Source organism: Poromitra crassiceps (assembly GCF_964638095.1).
Source record: "Poromitra crassiceps genome assembly, chromosome: 14".
Lineage (NCBI taxonomy): Eukaryota > Metazoa > Chordata > Actinopteri > Beryciformes > Melamphaidae > Poromitra > Poromitra crassiceps.
Window position 1 is genome coordinate 15,120,570 of NC_139633.1, and position 24,001 is coordinate 15,144,570.

The window sequence follows — 24,001 nt, forward strand, 5'->3', positions numbered from 1 at the left end:
AGTCATGTTATCCCTGCTTCACCCCAGACTTTTAGCTACCATCTTTGTCCTTGGGGTCTTCTCTGGCCGGGAGTGCTGTGCTATGTACAGTACAGTACAGTACAGTACAGCTGTCACATTAGTCTGGGCAATGCTGAGATATGATATGAGATATGAGCAACATATCTGTTTGTCACAAGCAGCAGACAAAGACCAACAGCACCAAAGTTCACTTCTTTTGCACAGCACAAATCCCAGATGTCATCGGAGCAATAAATTGAACACATGGGCCCCATAATAATGACCTAGACAGAAAACACACGCCTGCTCTATGATCCAGGTCATCTACAATGGCCAGTATGTCTTTATAATTGTAGTAATCCCCCGCGGTCCAACCCTCCATTCATTCATAACTAACAGCAGGCTGCATGGCTGGGTACACTACGTGTAAAGGTATGTTTTTCCTACATTCTCTCCCAGTCTCATACATGGGACAGATAGTCGCTGTCCATTCAGCACCACATCCATAGTGTGCTGCTGGATTAATAGCTGAAATCAAATACATACAGTCTACATAAGATGTATACTGTAGGTAACGGCCCTCAACGTTGGAGAAGCTTTTCACACCTAGGCAGCCGGGTAAGGGGGAGGGACTGGACAACAAGGACTTTTATTTAACTAGATACACTTATTTACTGATTCTAAAACGGCTGCATTTTATGTGGAATGGATAGTTCAAAACCTAAACTTGCGTATTAATGGAGAAAACATAAACTACAGTATATACTGTATATTTTTTTACAAATAAAGTATTTTCTCATTTTCTGGGAATTACAATTGGCCTACGTGTGGTCCCTTCCTCTGGGGAGTGTCACATTATGTTCATACTTTTCCGTGTACTATTTAGCCTTCATCGGCAAAACACGTATCATTCCGTTAAGAAGAACTTCCGTCTTCTCTTCATCATAGTTAGATGGCGTTTTCTGAAAGTGACCATCATCCCCAAGACTTAAATGGCATCCCTGATATTCTAATAGCCTGGATAATTATAGTACATATGATCACCATCAGCAGCGAGCAATGCGTCCATATGCAAATGAATCCTATGGCCCAAATGCATCAAACTCACCAGCAGGGTTAACAACGCAGCAGTGGGTAAGACCGTGGCCTAAGGCATTTTCACTATTCATAAACGGGCTTTACTGCTGCACTTTTATCGTTTGCTCTACTTTGGCACCGACGCCTGCTTCTGATCATTTGCATGTCCAGTAAGTTATTAATAAAAGCACACCACTGCGCAAAAAAATACCACTCGTTCTGGCAAGGCGGTATGGTTCCAAGTTATGATTATCCACATTAAAAAGTTTCATTCATGAACAAAATATCTCTTAAAAGCTCTGTTTTGTCAATGTGTTCCACTGCTGTCTTTGTCAACAGGTGTTAGTGGCTAATAGGTTTTGCTTTGTGGGACACACATAACCTTTCTGTCTTTGCCTTTCTGACATCGAGTTTGCGATCGACTGTGCTCGCACAGGAGGGTGTTTTCATTATGCAACGATACATGTACATATTGATTTTCATTGGCACCTGGACCACTGTGGACAATTAATCAAGCTAATTATGAATCACCTCAAGTTACCACAGCAAAGATTTGGAGCAAATCTTGCCGATGACACGACATGAAGGATTCACGTGTGTGCCTGTGTTCAGTGGCGGTAACTGGTGCGTTACATTAGCTGCTAACGATATAGTTGGCGTGCTGTCGTTAGAAAGATTTGAGAGAATTCAGATAACTTTAAGTAATTAAGTAATTTAAGTAATTTAAGTAATTAAGTATAACACTGGAAGCACACGTTAAAAAAAATCGCGTCTCTCCCGATTCTAAATATAGCTGAACCATTTGGTTTGACGAAGTAAAACTATTTTTTATAAGCATTTTCCGAAACGTCCATGGGAAAATAAATGGTGGATGAAAATCTCTGGTACAGTGCTGAAGCAGGAAGTGACGTTCACTTTGCCTCTCTATACACAGTGTGGCCCCCTCCCTCCCAAAGAGCGGGGTGCTGTTGTAGCAGATATATGCATTATGCAAATTTGCATGTGACATAATCTTGCAAACGTCTAATGACGTTTTGAGCAGCCAATGGCTCAGAAGAGTTAGCAGCAGTGTTGGCCGTCACACACCAGTCATTTATTACTGAATGACAGCACATTTGGTGCTGAATCCACTGTATCATTCCAGAGAGGAACTGTTCAAAAATTCACACACAGGAAATGATGTGACAATCAGTTGACTAAGAGACATGAGTTCAGACTACAACCCTGTGTCGTCAATAAGTCTATTAGGAGGATTAGTACTAGCTAGTCGACACTGTGTCACTTTGCATTCAGTGGGGAAGGCAGTGTGACCTGACCCTTCCTTAGGGTTCTGGCTAGCTTCACACACAGACGATGGGTGACTCACTGCCTCATGACTCGGTAATGGACTGATGATGAATACTACAATAAACCCCAGGGACAGAGCGAGGAGAGAGGGCGAGACAGAGAGATGAGGAGGAATACAACCAAACAGAGGGTTAGAGAAGAGAGGTAGGCACATGGTGAAACAAGAAACTGATAGATATGACTGGAGGCAGGTGGAGAGAGAGAGAGAGGGAGAGAGAGAGAGAGAGGGAACAGAAACAGATAGATATAACTGGAGACAGGTGGACAGAGAGAGAGAGGGAGAGAGAGAGAGAGAGGGAACAGAAACAGATAGATATGACTGGAGACAGGTGGACATAGAGAGAGAGAGAGAGAGAGAGAGAGAGGGAGAGAGAGAGAGAGAGAGAGAGGGAACAGAAACAGATAGATATGACTGGAGGCAGGTGGACAGAGAGAGAGAGGGAGAGAGAGAGAGAGAGAGAGAGAGGGAACAGAAACAGATAGATATGACTGGAGGCAGGTGGACAGAGAGAGAGAGAGAGAGAGAGAGAGAGAGGGAACAGAAACAGATAGATATGACTGGAGGCAGGTGGACAGAGAGAGAGAGAGAGAGAGAGAGAGAGAGAGAGAGGGAACAGAAACAGATAGATATGACTGGAGGCAGGTGGACAGAGAGAGAGAGAGAGAGAGAGAGAGAGAGAGAGGGGGGGGGAACAGAAACAGATAGATATGACTGGAGGCAGGTGGACAGAGAGAGAGAGGGAGAGAGAGAGAGAGAGAGAGAGAGGGAACAGAAACAGATAGATATGACTGGAGACAGGTGGACTGAGAGAGAGAGAGAACAGAAACAGATAGATATGATTGGAGGCAGGTGGACAGAGAGAGAGAGAGAGAGAGAGAGAGAGAGAGAGAGGGAACAGATACATGTAGATATGACTGGAGACAGGTAGAGAGAGAGAGAGAGAGAGAGAGAGAACAGAAACAGATACATGTAGATATGACTGGAGGCAGGTGGACAGAGAGAGAGAGAGAGAGAGGGAACAGAAACAGATAGATATGACTGGAGGCAGGTGGACAGAGAGCGAGAGAGAGAGAGAGAGAGAGGGAACAGAAACAGATAGATATGACTGGAGACAGGTGGACAGAGAGAGAGAGAGAGAGAGAGAGAGAGGGAACAGATACATGTAGATATGACTGGAGGCAGGTGGACAGAGAGAGAGAGAGAGAGAGGGAACAGAAACAGATAGATATGACTGGAGGCAGGTGGACAGAGAGAGAGAGAGAGAGAGAGAGAGAGAGAGAGGAAACAGATAGATATGACTGGAGACAGGTGGACTGAGAGAGAGAGAGAGAGAGAGAGAGAGAGAGAGAGAGAGAGAGAGAGAGAGAGAGAGAGAGAGAGAGGGAACAGAAACAGATAGATATGACTGGAGGCAGGTGGACAGAGAGAGAGAGAGAGGGAACAGAAACAGATAGATATGACTGGAGACAGGTGGACAGAGAGAGAGAGAGAGAGAGAGAGAGGGAACAGAAACGGATAGATATGACTGGAGGCAGGTGGACAAAGAGAGAGAGAGAGAGAACAGAAACAGACAGATATGACTGGAGACAGGTGGACAGAGAGAGAGAGAGAGAGAGAGAGAGGGAACAGAAACGGATAGATATGACTGGAGGCAGGTGGACAAAGAGAGAGAGAGAGAGAACAGAAACAGACAGATATGACTGGAGGCAGGTGGACAGAGAGAGAGAGAGAGAGAGGGAACAGAAACGGATAGATATGACTGGAGGCAGGTGGACAAAGAGAGAGAGAGAGAGAACAGAAACAGACAGATATGACTGGAGGCAGGTGGACAGAGAGAGAGAGGTAGGGAACAGAAACATAGATATGATGTTCATGATGGATGTGGAAATATAAGTATATGCCACTATTAAATCAATGTGATGCTTTGAAGGCACAACAATTGCATTGCCAATGATTATTAGGTTAAAAAAATCAACATTTGCCGGATTTAACATGACTTCCTGTATAAACCACGCCCACGTCCGGTCTTATATCCAAATACAGAGACATATACTTTTGTTGGTTGAACAGATACAGATAATGATGTTTCTGTACACTTCTATTTTGGTAGGCTAATACATTTCCAGATGGTGTCCAAATATTATCATCTGTATTTTAATCATCATGGTTGATGTGTGTAAGTATTAGTGCACAGAGTAGTAATATGTAACATGTCCATTAATTATGATTTTCCTATAGAATTAGCAGGTAGCATAATGTGCAAACTGTAATAAACCGGTAGGAAAGCTTCATCAACGCGATTCCGTTTAGCATGTGTGCATGTGTGTGTGCATGACCACTCCCCAGGCTAACAGCAATGCAGCTAACGCTTGTTATGACTCTAGCTGAACACTAAACTGTTTGTGTGACAGTTCCTGTGAGCTTTAGGCTGAAGCTTCCTGTAACATAAACCAACTCATTAGAATTTCTTTATGCTGTGGGCTAATTGATAGCGCCGGCGCTGTTGAAGAAAGGGCTAACCAGGCTCGCGTGCGTCCCCTGGAAAATGTGCTCTGGTAACAGTACTTGACGGAATTTGTTGGAGACGCCAACCCTGAAGAAAAGAGAGAGGCTGAGAAAGAAACGCGGAAAATGAGACAGAGAGAGGTGCAGTGAACAGGAATTGTTCTATGAGAATAGAGGGAGAGAGAGAGAGAGAGAGAGATAGGGGGACAGAGGGAGGCAGAGAGAGAGAGGGGGGGAGAGAGGGGAGAGAGAGAAAGAGAGTGGGTGTTAGGGAGTTGGTGGAGGGAGAAAGGAGGGGTGGCAGATGGTGACATGTTGATTTATGAGCCGCAGGGCTTTTCATTAACCATACTGAGTTTTACTGAGATCTGAGAGAGAGAGGGAGGGAGGGAGGGAGGGAGAGAGAGAGAGGGAGAAACGGGGCTGGAGGACACTGACAGAGAGAGAGAGGGAGGGAGGGAGGGAGAGAGAGAGGGAGAAACGGGGCTGGAGGACACTGACAGAGAAAGAGAGGGAGAGAGGGAGGGAGGGAGGGAGGGAGGGAGGGAGAGAGAGAGGGAGAAACGGGGCTGGAGGACACTGACAGAGGGAGAGAGGGAGGGAGGGAGGGAGAGAGAGAGGGAGAAACGGGGCTGGAGGACACTGACAGAGAGAGAGAGGGAGGGAGAGAGAGAGGGAGGGAGGGAGAAACGGGGCTGGAGGACACTGACAGAGAGAGAGAGGGAGAGAGGGAGGGAGGGAGAGAGAGAGGGAGGGAGGGAGAAACGGGGCTGGAGGACACTGACAGAGAGAGAGAGGGAGGGAGAGAGAGAGGGAGGGAGGGAGGGAGAGAGGGAGGGAGAAACGGGGCTGGAGGACACTGACAGAGAGAGAGAGGGAGGGAGAGAGGGAGGGAGAAACGGGGCTGGAGGACACTGACAGAGAGAGAGAGGGAGGGAGAAACGGGGCTGGAGGACACTGACAGAGAGAGGGAGGGAGGGAGAGAGGGAGGATGAGGGGATCTACTACAGTACTGTCAATGGCTGGGTTTCCCAAAAGCTTCTTTGCGCTAAGAAGCTAATTCAACCCTTCTTAAGGCCCCCTTAAGAAGCAAACGCGTTTCCCAATTGCTTCTTTACGAAGGCATGCGTTTCCCAAAAGCTTCTTAGCGCTAAGAAGCTTCTTTGACCCTTCTTAAGGCTCCCGTAAGAAGCCAACGAAGCCAACGCGTTTCCCGATTGCTTCTTAGCCTAAAATTATCTTCCAATTATCCTCCGTTAAGAAGGCTGCGTTTCCCAAAAGCTTCTTAGCGCTAAGATGATCTTTCGTTAAGAAGGTTTTGTAAGAAGGGTCTGGAGCCTTCTTAACACCTTCTTAATGACAAAACACTGGCAGATCCAGCCGCGTCAGGCAAAAGGAGATACTTGTGTCCACTGTTCCTCTTGTGTTTTTCCCTTTTTCCTTTCTTTCATGCACCCTTTAGTGTTTAAAATTGGGGAACACTTGAAAATCTCCCCTGTATGTATGGTTACTTGTGTTTTAAATGTTTTACCGTAGGCTATATTTCTCTAATCAGAATGGATTCCTTTTATAATGTTGTGGATTTATATAGCACCTTTCACAGAACCCAAGGTCGCTTAAATTCTGTAGTGTTTCTCTGTTTTGTTGTATGCTGTGTATATAAAGCAATTTGAACTGCAGTCCATGTCTGAAATAAATAATGTTTAATAAAGTTTAACATGACCATGATTAGGTGTTAACAGTGTTTCTCAACCACTGAGTCGTGGCCCACTGCTGGGCTCAGAGTGCCATCAAGTGAGCCGCTCCAGTTAAGATGCTTCTTAAGAGCCTTCTATTTTTTTTATTTTTCTCGACTGTTAAGAAGGCGTTTGGGAAACACTTCTTTGGAGCCTTCTTAACTCCTTAAGAAGCTTCTTAACTCCTTAAGAAGCTTCTTAACTCTTAAGAAGCTTCTTTGTTGGGAAACTCAGCCAATGTCAATGGAGTGGATTATGTCACAATGGAGTGGATGATGTCACAATGGAGTGGATGATGTCACAATGGAGCGGATGACGTCACAATGGAGTGGATGATGTCACACAAAAAACAGCATAGCTGGGCATTACTGGAGCTGGATTGGTTGGTCCACAAAACATGTTTGGTCCTCACTTGAAGCGGATGCATGGTTCTGGCACGGGATGTTATGATGTACGTAAGTGATCATGTCTGATGACACATCACATAAGTGACAATTGTCTATGACAATAATCAATGTCTGTCACAAATCACTTACAGTGTGCACACAGAGCCACTGTGACAACATGACAACTCTAATATCATCAACTGTTAGCTATTGGCTATTGTGGATTCACACAGATTAACATAATCCCATTTTATGTGTTAGTCTCAAGCCTTGTTTAAATGTGGATAACAGTATGATTTATTCTCTTCACATATCACATACTGTATGCTGTGCATATGGTCCTCAGTGTCTGCAAAAGAAAATCAATCAATCAAATTCTTGTTTTCTGACAGGCTAGCATGCCTCCTCTCCCTGTGTTTTCATCAACAGGTGTATGATGGTGACAACAGCTCATCCCGTCTCCTTGGCAACTTCACACATGACGACATGACGGGCGATGTCCTCAACAGCACGTCCAATAACCTGTGGCTGGAGTTCAACAGCAACGCCTCTGGAAGCAATCAGGGTTTCCGCCTCACATACACGAGTGAGTTCTCTTGAACATTTATGCCTCTTGGTTAAACTGGTTGGAACTGGGCTGGGATGCTGGGATGGTTAAGTTGGTTTTCTTACATTTGGATGTACTTAGGGTGCTTTCTCACTGGGGACGATTGCTTACGTTCTATTACGTTCCGTGCCCGAGTACTATTGATTGTCGCCCCCCTCCTCTCTCCCCCGCTGGTCAGCTTTCACATTACAACATTTCTTCCGTGCTCGGGAACGGAACGGAACACTTGCAGAGTACATCAACTACGCCTGGAGTGTATCCTCGCCCGTGTGTTGTCTATGTGGTTCGGTACAAACGCCAAAGCATTCCTCAGACCACCTTTTCAAGTGGACCCTGTCACGATACGCTGTTCCGCACCCGGGCACGGAACGCAACGGTCACACGTATGAAACAAACCGCACAGACAAGTGTGCTCGGAAACGGTCCCGGGTCTCCAGTGAAAAACCACCCTTAAATTGCAAGTTGCACAGCTATGGAACTGTGGATTGCATAGACACTGCATTCAGAAACCACGCCCACCAAGGGGGAAAACACCCCCCCCTCTCCCAATCCTGGCATTCTCCTATGTCACGTGTTGCACACAAAGATCATAGATACGGAAGATGAACACTCCAACTTACTTCCTTGACAGCTAGATCCACATTTTTCTTCTCGCCAATTCTCAACGGCTTCCTTGTTTTGCTCGGGAGTATAACAAAACTTTAATTGGCAATTTTTTACATTTGTTGTCTGCGCAGCCCACCACACAACAGCTTATAGCTATGTTTAACTCAAGGAAAATGACGCTGGTGTATGGAAGTGAACGGGGAGCTTTCCCCCATGTGATGGGCGTGGCCTATTTCATGCAGTGTCTCTATACTGTAACTCTGCCTACTTTCTTTTTTTTTTAGTAATTGCACAACTATGCCTAGAGAAAGAAGCACCCAGAACACTCTCTCTCACACACACATACACACATGTGTGTGTGTCTCTCTCTCTCTCTCTCTCTCTCTCTCTCTCTCTCATATATGCACATTGCTTGTGATGATATTTTATTCAAAGAGGTAATCTCCCTAACCTCTGCGCTCGCTCCCCATGGAAGCTCCTTCCGAGGAAATATTTTTAATTGGATCATACAGCCGTAGTGACATTTCATCACGTTTGCGTTCATGCATCTACCCTGCATCCATCCGATGCCTTGCATTATTGGTACAAAGAATTAATTCTCGAAGAACAAATATATGTGTCGTGTAAAACAAAACTCTAGAGACCAGTCTCTCAACCAGCAAATTACCAGGCCATTTCTTCACTTGTGACAGCTGAAAGGACAGCAACTCACTTTTCCAAGCAATTTCCCTCGGGGATGGAGCCAAAGTGCAACAGCACACGAAAAAAGGATAGGAGTATCCGAATTATGCACAAACTCTCTCTCTCTCTCTCTCTCTTACACACACACACACACACACACACACACACACACACACACACACACACACACACACACACACACACACACACACACACACACACACACACTCGCACACATACAATACATCTTAATGGCTTTGAGAAGTGTGTGTTGAGGAGTGAGGACCAGCTGCTGTGTAAGTCAAAGAGGCTATTAGATGAGCATTAATTTGTGGGTCATTGAAAGGTGAGAAAGTGAGTGATGCATCTGCAGCGCTACGATAGGTTGATGAGCGGACGGACGGACGGACGGACAAACGGATCAAGCTAGATGCGATATGGATAGAAGGATGGCTTGTAATTCAGTTGAACCATCAGACAGCCGTTAATCTGAAGTCGTTAAACAGGAGAAGAAGGTGACACCTGCTTCAGAGCTCTGCGACAATGGAGTTGATGGATAGATAACCGAGACTGATAGACAGTTACGAGAGGAGAGAGAAGCGTCTGATCAACAGAGGGAGGCGAGATTTCCTAAGTAGGAGCCGTGATTGAGCAAAGCAGCTCTTAATTGTACACAGTCTTATAGGCTTTAATGGAGCAATAAAACATCCTACATCTGTTCGAGAGATTAACCAAGAAAGGGAGTGAGACACAGCTGCTCTGCTGCCATGGATGGATGGATGGATGGATGGATGTACAGATGGATGTATGGCAGAGACACTTCAGAAACCTGTGGGTAGCTGATTACACAGGATGCAGTAAAACGCGCCATTTCACCGCAGAGGAGGCGGTTGGGTTTGGTTTTGGGGTCGCTGAGGTTAGGGTTAGGGTGCGGTCAAGGCTGTCGTAAAGTCATGAAAAAGTGCCGAGGCGACCCAATAGAGGCAAAGTGAACGTCACTTCCTGCTTCAGCACTGTACCAGAGATTTTCTATCCGCCATTTATTTTCCCATAGGCATTTACCGGTAGTAAAATGCTTAAAAAAATATAGGTTTACTTCGTCAAACCAAACGGTTCAGCTATATTTAGAATCAGGAGAGACCATAGAACATTTCGTAAAATGCTTATAAAAAATAGTTTTACTCGGTCAAAACAAACGGCTCAGCTAACGCTATAATCGGGAGCGACCATAGAACATTTCACTCAGACCAAAACTTAAAAAAACAACATAGATTTTTTTTTTCTTTAAATCCGCAATTTATTACGTTTTGGTCCTTGTGAAATGTTATGCGATCTCTCCTGTTTCTAAATATATCTGTACCGTTTGGTTTGAACAAGTAAAACTATGTTTATAAGCATTTTACGAAATGTCAATGGGAAAATAAATGGTGGATGAAAATCTCTGGTACAGTGGTGTGAGCTGGCCATAACGCACACCGGGCACACCAAACAGGACCAGGCATGAAATGGCCTGTTTTTTGGGAGTCCCATGATTACACAGTTTTGTCGAATACTCTGATTGGCCAATGAATGCGTTCTGATTCTGCATTCTAATTCTTTCCAGAAATAGCAGATCAAGTGTTTCATTCTCATACCACTCCACCACCAAAACCTTTGCTCGGTTCTGTCAATTCTACTGTAATTAAATGATCTAATGACACCCTCTGCCACAAAGACATTACTCCTTCCAGTCAAACAGTCGGCTAACCTAGCTATTACAATCAAACACACATTTATACGTGTCTCCCCCTGCTGATTTTATTATTGTGAATGCTCTGATTAATAAATTATATAGTGATTTATTTTCTATTTTAGATTTGTGCGTTCTATGAGTTTTTCTCTCCCCCTGACCCACCGGAACAGCTCTGTGTTCCAGGACCTGAGCTACAAATTAAGCACTGGTTGCTTGCAGTTCTGCTCAAATATAGCCCATGGATGCTAGCCAAGGACGTGTCTGTGATTGCAGTCTTGCTTAACTATTTTTTTCGACAGAAGCTGGTAAATTACTTTAGCTTGTAATAAAATACTTTTAAAATCGATGTTTCATGTCAAATGTCAAATGATTAATGTCTTCGTTATGTAGGCGTGTGATAAGTGGGCTTATGTACAGGGAGCCAGTGATTATAGCAAACTAAGCCTCTCCAGGGTCATATCATTTTGTGATAATGACTTGCTCACAGTACATTAGCCCTTACATAACAACTCTGAAGTTTCTGATAAGAGGTTGACCTGAGGGCCACTGCAGGAAAGATGCTGAAGACAATATCCTCTTTGTTTCTCATCACTGTAGCTTGGAGGTGGGAAACTTCCTTGTTCTTTGTTGTCATGGGCACAGAGAAATTACCCCCCCCCCCTCTCTCTCTCTCTCTCTCTCACACACACACACACACACACACACACACACACACACACACACACACACACACACTGCAATGCATGTATGTATAAGACATGAAGTGTTTTTATATTTTGCTTATGAATCCTAGAGAAACAAACATTTTTGAAGGGTAGAGCTCATTTTCACACATTTTATTTTAATATCTTACAGAAAACAGAATAATCCCTACATAATCTATAATGTGTTTTTTAATATAATAGAAAAAAGTGTGTCATTGTGAAATCTGTGAAAATATCCATTAGCTTTCATTTCAGCTGTCAGCAGCATGTGGTTCTAGCAGCATTACTATTGAATGATAAAAGCTGAAGTGCCATCAGTGGGATTTGGCAGAGGAGCAGAATGGACGTGTGCCATCCTGCCCCAAAACTGCTCTGAATCATCACCCAGTTCATTTATGCAGCGCTGTGTTGCTGCATGGAGAGACTGACCTCATGAGTGAATACCTGCGTGTGTGTGTGTGTGTGTGTGTGTGTGTGTGTGTGTGTGTGTGTGTGTGTGTGTCTCTCTCTGTGTGTGTTCTGTTTCTAGGTTTCGACCTGGTCCGATGTGAGGAACCAGGCGTGCCGAGTTACGGCTATAAAATCCAGGACGACGGCCACTACGCCAGCACTTTCGTCCTGTACTCCTGTAACCCTGGATACAGTCTCCATGGCAGCAGCACTCTCACCTGCCTCAGTGGAGACAGACGTGTCTGGGACAAACCACTTCCTTCCTGTATCGGTTAGTATGCTAAGCAGCATGTCGGCTCCTGAATCGTAGAGCCGTCTACTTTATTCTAGTGGGTCTAGTCTAAATTCTGACTTCAGCTTGACTTCAGTGGCGTGACCTGTAATCAGGCAATAATTAAGGAAGCCTATAGAGACACTGCGTAACGCGTCATCATTCAGAAACCACGCCCAACACGGGGGGAAAACAGAAATCCCCGCTCCAATCCTGGTGTTCTCCTATGTCACGTGCATGGTTGCGTGTTGCACAAAAAGATCGTATATACGGAAGATGAACACTCCAACTTACTTCCTTGACAGCTAGATCAGCTGACAGCTTTTAGCTATGTTTAATTTGAGGAAAATGACGCTGGTGTGTGGAAATGAACGGAGCTTTTCCCCCGTGATGGGCGTGGCCTATTTCATGCAGACTTTTTCCACCTCAAGGACCCTTAAACTGACACAAATTAGACCACGTTTGATTACAGAAAGTGTATGAAACCCATGAGCAAAACAGTCATACATTCTGTCATTGTGTTAACTTATAGTGAAAATATATTACCCTCCTTATTGCTAGCGGACCCCTGGAACCCCCTCAAGGACCCGTGGTGAACCCCACTTAAGAACCACTGGCCTAGGGGAACTCATTTCAATCTCTCTCGCGCTCTCTCTCTCTCTCTCTCTCTTGCCACTTTCACACAGAGATCCCGCCATATTGCCGTTATTATAATGAATCAAAGTCCGACAAATTAAAATGATGCTGGTCACCAAGTCCGGTGAAAATAATCCCATCTCTAATCACAATTTGAGTTGTAGCCTATATTAAAATAGGCTCAAATTATATATCCACCCAGTTCCTCCTATTAAGTATCCTAAGTGAATATCTTCATGTGCCGGTAATAGTGTAGGCTACTGTATGAGGAACGAAAACAACCAAACATGGCCGATGTAGCCTACGATGTAGCAGCTCTCAACAGCCGGTCGTTGAGATCAAAGAGAAAAGACAAGAGCTCACCCTTAATTATGCCGACAACGCAGAAACTGCATGGTACTTTAAAGTGTTCTCCACGACAACGTAGGCTACCGAAAGATCTTCATATTCCATGTGCATTATTACCAGAGGACGTACTGCGGATGCACGAATATATCCTGGGGAGTTGCAGATTGCATTTTGAGGTGAACTGGAACAGCTGTGCATAAAGCAGGCTGCGGATGGATTTCACTGTGTGCACAATGGCGCGCACCTATTGCGACCGCGAGGGAGATTATGATTATATCCGAGGAGTCTATTTAACGCACAACAGGCGAGACAGACTGCAGATATGCTTTGGTTATCTTATTTCTGAGAGTAGAACTTTTCCCTCAGTCCTCCTGTCATGATTGAATGGAGATGAGCATAGTTTTCTATGGACTTTTCCTGTGAAATGTGTGCCATGGCACACGGATAATGGCGGAGTTATCATTTGCATAGGACGTGCACGAGCGATGCTCCAAAGTTTCCGAGTTTCCCCTGCATGCAGCATCGATATCCCTAGTCGGCAACATGATGAACACGTGATTATTGTGTGACAGACAGACTATTCTGCACAAGATGATGAGTGGCACTTGCCATTTTATTGTGTGTGAATAACTTGAGTAAGTACCGTACTACTTTGATCAAAATAATAAAAAATAATTAAATTGTCTTGCCTGTGTGCTCCTGTGTGAATGATCAAGTTAAAGTGTTGAGAATTATTCCAACTGGAGAAAGAACAACCCACATCAACTAACTATGTATATATAATTATCATAAGTCACCACATAACTGAAACAACACAGGATTGAGGAAATTAGCTTTAGAAAGTACACTAGGATAACAGCCTGAAAGCATGTCGGTCTATTCACCGTCATAAACTATGCAACTGCTGTCTCCAGTCACACAACGCCAGGTTTTTATTTTTCAGAAGGTGAAAATGACAAGACATAAAAGATTTCTTATTTGGCACATCCTGAATATCTATTCGAATATATCCCAGGTAGTGAGACAGATAGGCTGCCAGGGGGGCAGATTTAGCTTTAGTTGGCACTTGGCAGCTGTTAATTGGGATAGAGAGGAGTGTGCCAAACATTCTCTTCCTCCTGACCTGCCAAAACACTTGAACTCAACCGAGGTGACACCTTTCTCTTTTCTATGCTTGTGGATCTGTGAAAGTCATTTTGTGTGGGCAAGCCTCGTTGGCCTTTACTGTCAGCTAGCGCGCGCCCGTACAGCTGGTTAATCTTATTTCCATGCAGCGAGCACACTGACGCATACGCTGCTGAACATTTGCTTTTATAAAGCTAGCTTTACAGTCCTCTGACAAAGCTAGCGCAACATCCCTTTGCAGAATTACCACTCGCCTACAAATATTCTGTGCATTTGAGAAATCATGGCAATTTCCCTGTTAATATCCGTGCCTTGTTGAAGAAAGATGGGTAGAATCAGGTACTTGGCAGATGTGACGGTAATTTGGTATTCTTCCCCACGGGAGAGCCAAACACTGTAGTCTCTCTAACCTGCCAACACTTACGTGGGACATGGCCTGATACGGTTGCTAATAGCAACAAAAAAGTGTCTGCATATTTGTGCGTGTGTGTCTGTGTGTGTGTGTGTGTGTGTGTGTGTGTGTGTGAGTGCGCGTGCGTGTGCGTGCCTGTGTGTGAGTGACACAGAGTCATCATGTACCTCCATAGTCATTAATTTGTAGCTGCTCTGTCTCTGCCTCATTCCAGGTAAGCCAGCAACCGGGAGAATATTCGCTGGCACAGCCTTGGGCTAACTAGCTCCCTAGCTACAGTACCTTTGTATCTACCTCTTTTGTCTGTCAACCGTGCGTGTGTGCGTGTGTGCGTGTGTGTGTGTGTGCATGTGCATATGTGTGTGTGTGTGTGTGTGTGTGTGTGTGTGTGTGTGTGTGCGTGCATGTATGTGTCTTTCTGATGCTCCACCTGTCTGATTCCCTGTCTGTCTGACTCAGTCCCACATCTGCATGTACGGTACTAGCATGGAGATGAGGAACTAGCACTGCCACCTATTCTCTCTCTCTCTCTCTCTCTCTCTCTCTCTCTCTCTCTCTCTCTCCTTTTATGTTGTCTTTCATTCTGTCTTCCTCTCTGTACAGCCTACGTGTGCCTCTCACTCTCTTTCTCTTTCTATCTTAAGAAATACTGTAATAGTTGTCAGTGTTCTGGGCTCGCTAAATCACTGTTTCTTACTCACTCACTCACTCTCTCCCTCTGCATGATCTGATTTCACCAAGTAACAGTTGTTCCTGCACCAACATTTCTTCCTAGTATGGGCTGGAAAAACCCTGCTGCTGAACTCATGGACTGGGGGTTCGACTCCCGATCGAACCACACTCATTTTAATAAAACATCAGGGTTAGACATTAGGTTTATAGGCAAGTACAACAATGTGGTTAGGGTTAGGGTTTGGGTCTGGTCATCATTAGATAGGAAAACCCTAACCCTAATCATTCTTAACCACATCTTTTTTACTTGTCGCAGGTTTTCAGGAAGAAGCAATTGGGGCGACCAATCAAATGAGTTTGGGGGCGGGGTTTTCCCGGGCCGTACTAGGAAGAACTGTTGGTCCAGGAACAGCTGTTACTTGGTGAAATCAGTTTGTGCTCCTGCCCAGGGGCATAGGCAGAAATTCAATTATGGGTGGGCCTGGATAAAATTGGGTGGGCCTGGATAAAATTGGTGGGGCAATTGCATGACGAAATTTTGCGCTCAAAGCGCGCAAAATTCCTAGATGTCATGAAGTTGTCATGCATTAGACTCTGGAGATGATGTGCCCTGCGTTTTTAAGCTACAAAACCATTGGCTAGCAAGGCAGCAGCAAGTTTGCGTCTAGAAAACAACCAATTAAAAAAAAAAAAAAAAAAAATCTTTGGGTGGGCCAGGGCAAGAAGTGGGTGGGCCTGTGCCTACCCAGGCCCACCCGTAGATACGCCCCTGCTCCTGCCTCTACCTCTTCTTTATGTGTCTTTTTTCTCTGTGCCTCTTTCGATGTCTCTTTCCCCCTGCTGGTAAAACACGGTCATTTAAATTGACACTCCCTCTGTCTGTGTGTGTTTGCGTGTGTGTGTGTGTGTGTGTGTGTGCGTGCGTGCGTGTCTGTGTGTGTGTGTGTGTGTGTGTGTGTGTGTGTGTGTGTGTGTGTTTGTGTGTGTGTGTGCGTGCGTGCGTGTGTGTGCGTGCGTGTGTGCGTGTGTGCTTAGCCTGAGGTAATGTGATAGCAGTATGTTGTCATGGCATTGTAGATTGCAGCCATGTTTTAACGGTGCTCTCTTCACTCACACAAACACACAACACAGAGATACATGATGTAGAGAGCTACACTGCTTTAGAAACATGAGAAATCTGGTGGCTCCGCAGGCTGCAGTGTGTAGGCTACTAACGCCATGAGTTGAAATCTCATCTGTCTTTCTCCCCCATCTGTCTCTCTTCACTGTATGCTATCTAATCAAACAAAACACCATATACTGTAAATAATACAAAGAATAATGGTAAAATGCCAGGCATGTGTGTGTGCTGTGTGTGAAATAGCTTTTTTCCCCGTTGAACTCTCCTGGGAGAATTTTAAGATCTGTACCTTGAGCATAGATAATCCAAGGTGGATGTAAGGATTCAAAATCATTGTTTCCAACCTTCACACCTCGGAGGCATTCAGAGCCATGTTAAGTCACAGCTTATCATCGAGATGTATTGAAATGTAAAAAAAGGCTGAAAAGATAACCTGGAAATATGATATCAAGAATCTGGTGATGTTGAGGGAGCTCCGACAGCTCCATCAGCGGGCAACAGTCCATTTCATTCATGCAGTTTCTGGCCATGTTCTGTCTCCTGCATATGTTCTATAAATAAATATATAAATGTGTAATGTAAATGTACTGATAAAGTATTTCTTCTAGCTTTTCTAGGTAAATGTATACAGTAGGTCATTAGTAGGGTATATATCATATGAAAACAGTACTAACCATTATAAAGTTGTAAACAATAACAGTTTTAATATGTCAAGTAAAAAAGATATGCATATACAAAAAATAATGTATTCCAATGTGTGTGTGTGTGTGTGTGTGTGTGTGTGTGTGTGTGTGTGTGTGTGTGTGTGCGTGTGTGTGCGTGTGTGTGCGTGCGTGTCTTGTGTCCTTGTAGCGGAGTGTGGAGGCCATAAAACTGGAGCGGTCTCAGGACGCATCCTGTCGCCTGGATACCCCGCTCCATATGATAACAACCTCCACTGCACCTGGACTATAGAGGCTGATACAGGCAAGACTATCAGGTCATTATCAATGAGTTAATACTATGTTATTATTATACTAATGATATATGATGGTACGCTGCAGTTAGCTCGCTGGAGCTGGGCTTTAGCTTGGCACCAAAGGAAACTAGTCAATAAATATTTGATAACATACATTTGAAATTCCGGGATATGCCAAAAATGATGTGCAGAATTGCCTTTGCAGTAGCGTTGAATCAGTTCAGCTTGCATAACATCTTGTTTCCTTGTTTCCCCTCCTCCACATTTTTGTAACATATCTCCATACATGTGTAGATCCATTAACATGTAACATGTAACATATCTCCATACATGTGTAGATCCATTACAACGATCATAATGACTAAAGATAGTATCAATTTAGTACGATTCACTTAAAAATAATTGATACGTAAACAAACAAACAAATGAATGAATGAATAAATAATGATAACAATAATAACAAAAATAATAAATGGATACAAAACAGAGAAATGGTGTGATAGTGATACAAGGGATCTAGGTTAAAAAAAACTTGTGAAAAGCGCAAATATATATATATATATATACACACACACACACACACACACACACACACACACACACAATTTACAGTAGAAATGAACTATAAAGGATAGGAGAAAGAATTAAGAATACCATACTTTTCCCAGTATCTTGTTTCCTTCATGTGATATACAGTATTTCCTGTTGAAGCAGGATATTTAGACGAAACATAACGTGGGAAGCTATTCAGAAGTTAGGGAGAGAAGCAGTTTTATTTGATTGGAGGGGCGGGATTCAAACATTTCTGATGGTTACAGGATATTGATCTGAATCTTTATGTACGCCTCCTGGTACACAAAGTCAGGGGGGTCACCCTGTTTTTCTGAATTAATGAGATAGGTTTTCATTAAAAAATCTGCTCTGTTTTTGGATGATAGAATGAGGTGGGCGTGACTTTAAAGCTAGTGCGCTAAGCTGCTGTCTAACACAGCTGCTTGGGAAGAGGCTGCTGACTCGGGATTGGCTGAACCATGAGGCGCGGAACAAGCCATCCAAGCTAATCCATACAGCATCCACGTCGCTCATGGGGCCCGCCCCAAAAAGACAGACAAGCTAGCATGAGCAATAGCAGCAGCTGTGGTAGGGTTACATGTGATGATACCCTGTTCCATATAACAACCTCCACTCTACAACTATAGAGGATGATGCTCACAAGACAGTCAGGTGGTCATATGTATTCACTAATGATAGATAAACGTTTGCCGTCAACCCGCTGTTGTGGTGGAGAATACATCACATTAGTCATTATGCCACCATCGTGATTCTCAACACATCTCAGTTACACCTGCTGGCACTGAAGACGTTCATAAATGTATATGTGTGTGTGTGTGTGTGTGTGTGCCCGTGTGTGTGTGTGTGCCCGTGTGTTAAAAAAAAGAACAGTTGTTAATATGCCTGTTGGCGCCGTGTGTGCTTTCTGTCTCAGCCTCCACTTCATTGTCTTTGACACTGAGGTTGGCCACGACATCCTGAGAGTCTGGGACGGTCCATCTGGTCCGTCGGAAGGGGGCATCCTGTTGAAGGAATGGTCTGGGCCAGCCTTACCTGAAGACACCCACTCTACGTTCAACATACTCACGCTGCAGTTTGATTCGGATTACTTTATCAGCAAGCAAGGATTTTCTATACAATTCTCTAGTAAGTAACCCTGACTCTAAATCAAAGTCAGTACTGGGGAATTCACATGGTGGGGGAGACACACAAGCAGATAGACTGACTGACTGACTGACTGACAAAAAAAATCCTAATAATCAAATCAGCGATAAAATCGCTGATTTGTGTAGTCTACCCCAATGTATCCTTCAGATCCATTTATGAACAAAAACCATTTACAATTACATACAAAGCCTTATAGCTTCTTTGTTATTATAAGCTTCATTTATTTTGGACATAAGAGAATTCATGTAAAATGAATGCAGCATTTAACAGGATTTCTTAAAAAGAAAAAGACAATCAGTCAAGGACTCAAATGAGAAATTTTGTACAATCCTGCTGGGGACAATCCTGAGGGAAATGGGGATCCATGCGAGCTCCAAGCTGTATACAGCGAGGATAGGACACTGTTGACCTTCACTGAGGAGGTCATCGGGTGGTGGAAGGAGCACTTTGAGAAACTCCTGAAGCCAACTAACCCACACTCTGTGTCAGAGGCAGAGCTGGAGGATGATGGGATATCAACATCCATTTGCCTGGAGGAAGTCACTGAGGTAGTCACACAACTCCACAGTGGAAAAGCCCCGGGGAGTGATGAGATCCATCCAGAACTGCTGAAGGTTTTTAGGTGTTGAGGAGCTGTCGTGGATGATGACATATCGTTTCAACGTTGCGTGCGAATCTGGGACAGTGCCTGGGGTAGGGAGTAGCAGACAGATGTGGTGGTTCCCCTGTTTAAGAAGCGCGACCCGGAGGGTGTGTGCCAACGACAGAGGCATCACATGACTCAGCCTCCGTGGGAAAGTCTACTCTAAGGTGCTGGAAAGGAGGGTCTGGCCGACAATACGGATTCTGGTCATGGAACAACGGACCAGCTCTTTGCTCTCGCAAGGATCCTGGACCGGACCTGGGAGTACTATGCTTACCGGGTCTACACGTGCTTTGTAGATTCAGAGGCTTATGACCAGGTCCTCCAGGAGATATAGTGGGAGCTGCTGCAGGAGCATGGGGTGCGGGGGGGAGGGGGGGGGGGTCACTATTGAGGGCCATCCATTTTCTGTGTACACCCAAAGCGAGAGCTGTGTCCGGGTTCTCTGTAGAAAGTCAACCTTGTTTTCGGATGGGAACCTCTCCTGTTTGTGATATTCATGGACAGGATTTCGAGGTGTGGCCAGGACTGACAGGTTGCCTGTCCAGTGGTCTCGCAGCTCCCTGATCACAGACCAATAACAGCTCCCTGATCACGGACCAATAACAGCTCCCTGATCACGGACCAATAACAGCTCCCTGATCACGGACCAATAACAGCTCCCTGATCACGGACCAATAACAGCTCCCTGATCACAGACCAATAACAGCTCCCTGATCACGGACCAATAACAGGCGGCTCTGTGGAAAACCGAGGACCAAGATGGCAGCAGCCAAAATGCCAAACTGGATGCTTCAAAATGGGAGTCCATAAACCAATGGGTGACGTCACAGTGTCCATATTCTTTATACAGTCATTTTCTTTGTCTAAAAGGTAGGAAGTAACAGGTGCAACCAAAACATCGAGGGCCCCCGGCACTGGAACACCTAAATGGATTTGGAAGTTGCAAACCCTCATGAATGTTTTGTTTGCACCTGTGTTACTTCCTGCATTTTAGACACAAAAAGGTCAATTGTGACGAAAAGAGAAGCTGAACCAGAAGGCAAAGCTCTCAATCTACTGGTCAATCTTCATTCAAACTCTCACCGTCATAGACTGTGGGTCATAACCTGAAAGGACAAGATCACGGATACAAGCAGCCGGAATGGGTTTCCTCAGGAGGGTGGCTGGCACCTCCCTTAGGGACAAGGTGAGCAGCTCGGTCACCCGTGAGAGACTCCAGAGTAGATCCGCTGCGTCTTCCTAGAAAGGGCATCTAATAAGAATGCTTACTGGCCTCCCCATGGAGGGTTTCCAGGCACGTCCAGCTGGGACGAGGCCACGGGGCAGAGCGAGGACCAGGTGGAGGGATTGCATCTCCTGGCCTTGGAAGGCCTCAGGATCCCCCAGTCAGAGCTGGTTAATGTGGCCAGGGAATGGGACGTTTGGGGTCCCCTGGTGGAACTGCTACCTCCGTGACCCGACTGCAGATAAGATGGATGGACCCTGGGACCCAGGTCCATTAATCAGTGCTCTTCTTGTCATGTATGAGCCCAGCAGAATACAGGCCTGTGGCTCATTTTGTGTCCCAGCCCATTTTGAAGGAAACCGGGAGGTGGGGAATACAACTTTTGAGTGTGGACTCATCCCAGGTTAGTTAGTTATTTAAAAGTGAAGTCAGATGTTCTGTGACAGCAGGTTGTATATAATATATATAATTTACACTACGACACGGGACGTAGTGTAAAAACGGGGACGTTTTACATTCCAGTGTAAACGTATAGACGCCTGCATGTAAGCAGGAATATTAGTGGGATATTCATTTTCATCAGCCAACAGCTTAAAAAAATGAATAATTCGTGCCTGTAAATATAGTCATTGTGACAGTTCAGAACTATATACTTCCAATCGTAAATATTTACTTACAGTGTGCTCCCTCTCTCTCACACACCCATGCACGCACCCACACACACACACACACACACACACACACACACACACACACACACACACACACACACACACACACACACATTTATTTAGTTTATTTCCCAGCAGCCCCCATACTGTATTTACAACCATAAATATTTACACCCACTAGCATGCTAATCAAACCCCTGATATGCCATTACTATGGTAATGACTATTGCTACTTATATTTACCCCCACACTGATTTACTAAACTGATGGTAATATTTACCACTGGTTTTTACCATTAGTTTATTTCAAGCAAGGATTTATTGAGTCAATTAACGGAATGACACAAGCACAACTCTTTCTCATTCTCCCTGTTTCTCTCTCCTTTTGTCCTCTCTCTGTCCCCCTGCGAGTCTGCTAATCTGATGGAATAAATGTTGTTTGCAATGAAAAGATATTAGCCTACAGTATAATATACACCATGTGAAGATATTATGTTTGGATGTACGCAGGAATGTTTATCAAAAGGACAGCTCTTAAATTTATTTAGTCTGTGACTCACAGCATTGCCTTCAAGTAAATGCATATACGGAAAATAAAAGTTAATAGGATATTCTGAGAGTCATTTCAATAATATTGGATGTTGTAATATCATTTTGGCATTGGCCCTTAGGCTGATAAGATTTGCTCTATCATTTCACCCAATCTCATTCCATTCCGCTTCGTGACTAATTGGAGAGTCGATAATGTGGGTTCAAATAGAGATGCTATCCAGTCCGTTCACCAGGGGGTGACATAGCTGAAAGATATATAGACAAACATGACTGAAGACTACAAAAAAGGGATTCACTGGTTACAACAAACCCAAATGTCCTCATTACTGACTCAGCTGTCATCAACATCAAAAGAACTTTCCCGAATAACTTTACTGCAAAAAAAAAGAAGCTAGGATGAAGCAGTTTGATTTAGCCGCCATAATCGTCTTTGTTGATGTAAAAATTGTAAAAAGCCTTCATCGGTGAGTATTTTAGTCTTTAATTGCATGTCAAAATAAACACTGATGATGCATTTCCTACCTGTGTTCCAGTGTTACAAGAATCACACTGATTGGTCTGATGGCGTCTGATGGGGACGCTTTAAAGGTTGACATTTAAAACTGAAGCATCTAAAGGTCAAAATTGTTTAGCTCAAACCTGATATCTCAGACCGGTGCCATTTTGACAAACCTTGGGAGGGATGACACACTTTGGCACTGTGTCCTGGCATTTGAAAACATTACACTGATTGGTCTGATGGGGTGCTGTAATTAAAAGATCACATTTCAAACTCAAATGGGATCTCTCAGAAAGCAGCAGTCCAATAAGGATGCATCATCTTGTTACTGGTGAGCTGAAGGGGATGTGGCACTTGGCAGAGGGCAGAGAGAGGAGGCAGAGGTTTCAGGTGGAACACAGGAAGTGCTTGATTAACAATGTATTAACAATGTCAGCCAAAAGGAGTGAAGCCAAGGAACCACTCGACCTGGGGAAACATACAGCCATCTTCAACTGGCATCTGTGCCATGACAGGTCCCTGTCAAGATCCTTGGCAGATTAAACAAAGTTAAAACAGAAACTTAACTTAACATACTTACACTTAACATGATTGATTGATTGATTGATTTTATTTGACAAGATTGATTAAAAATACATGTTACATGCATCATAAAAAAAACGTGTCAAGAATAACACAAAAAGTCATGGACTTATTTCTATTGTGGTCCTTGGTCTCAGCAGGCAAGAAACAAACAAAAGACATAAATAAACATCATAAAACATAAAAAACATAACATAACAAACCAATTCAACCTCTTAATAAACAGTATAGATGTCATTGGTTTCTCCAACAATGTCCTTATGGTGTAACACAGTTCAGCTCTTTTGATGTGGCAGCAGGCTGCAAGCGTTCGGCTGGGAGCAGCGACTGAAGCAGGCTGCCACTGTACAGAGGGCAGGGTAGTGAGCGACGGAGGAGAAAATGTCTGTGCGTTTTTCGTTAGCAAACCGCTCGTGAGTTCACGCGGCAGCAGATCGGTTTCCGGGGGCGTCCGCTCAACAGGTAAACAGTCCATCAGGCAGAGGTCAGCAGCACCGAGACGTTCACCCACTCACAAGCACCTTCCTCTCCCCTGACTGAGTGCGCTGACAGGACTTAAGTAGGGAGCCTCCTGATTGCTGATGAGGAACAGGTGTGCTCTCTTGACCTCTGCCACACCGGGAGTGGGGAAAGTATCTGCTCTCCCACACTCTCTGCCTGCCCGCTTGTCTCCTGTGTGGGCGCTGTCTCTGGTGCTGAACCTCAGTATACAGTATAGAGATGTCTCTCTGGCC

At 44.4% G+C, this 24,001-nt stretch overlaps 1 protein-coding gene across 1 annotated transcript in view; it reads left to right on the forward strand.

Moving 5' to 3' along the window:
- LOC310788810 (CUB and sushi domain-containing protein 1) overlaps nt 1-24,001 on the forward strand; it is a gene marked incomplete at its 3' end in the record, with an annotated part of 351,287 nt that overhangs the window by 216,985 nt on the left and 110,301 nt on the right. Inside the window, 4 exon segments of the mRNA XM_083650384.1 lie at nt 7,482-7,638; nt 11,912-12,103; nt 17,269-17,395; nt 18,861-19,072. Of these exon segments, the coding sequence (XP_083506510.1) occupies nt 7,482-7,638; nt 11,912-12,103; nt 17,269-17,395; nt 18,861-19,072 (688 nt within the window).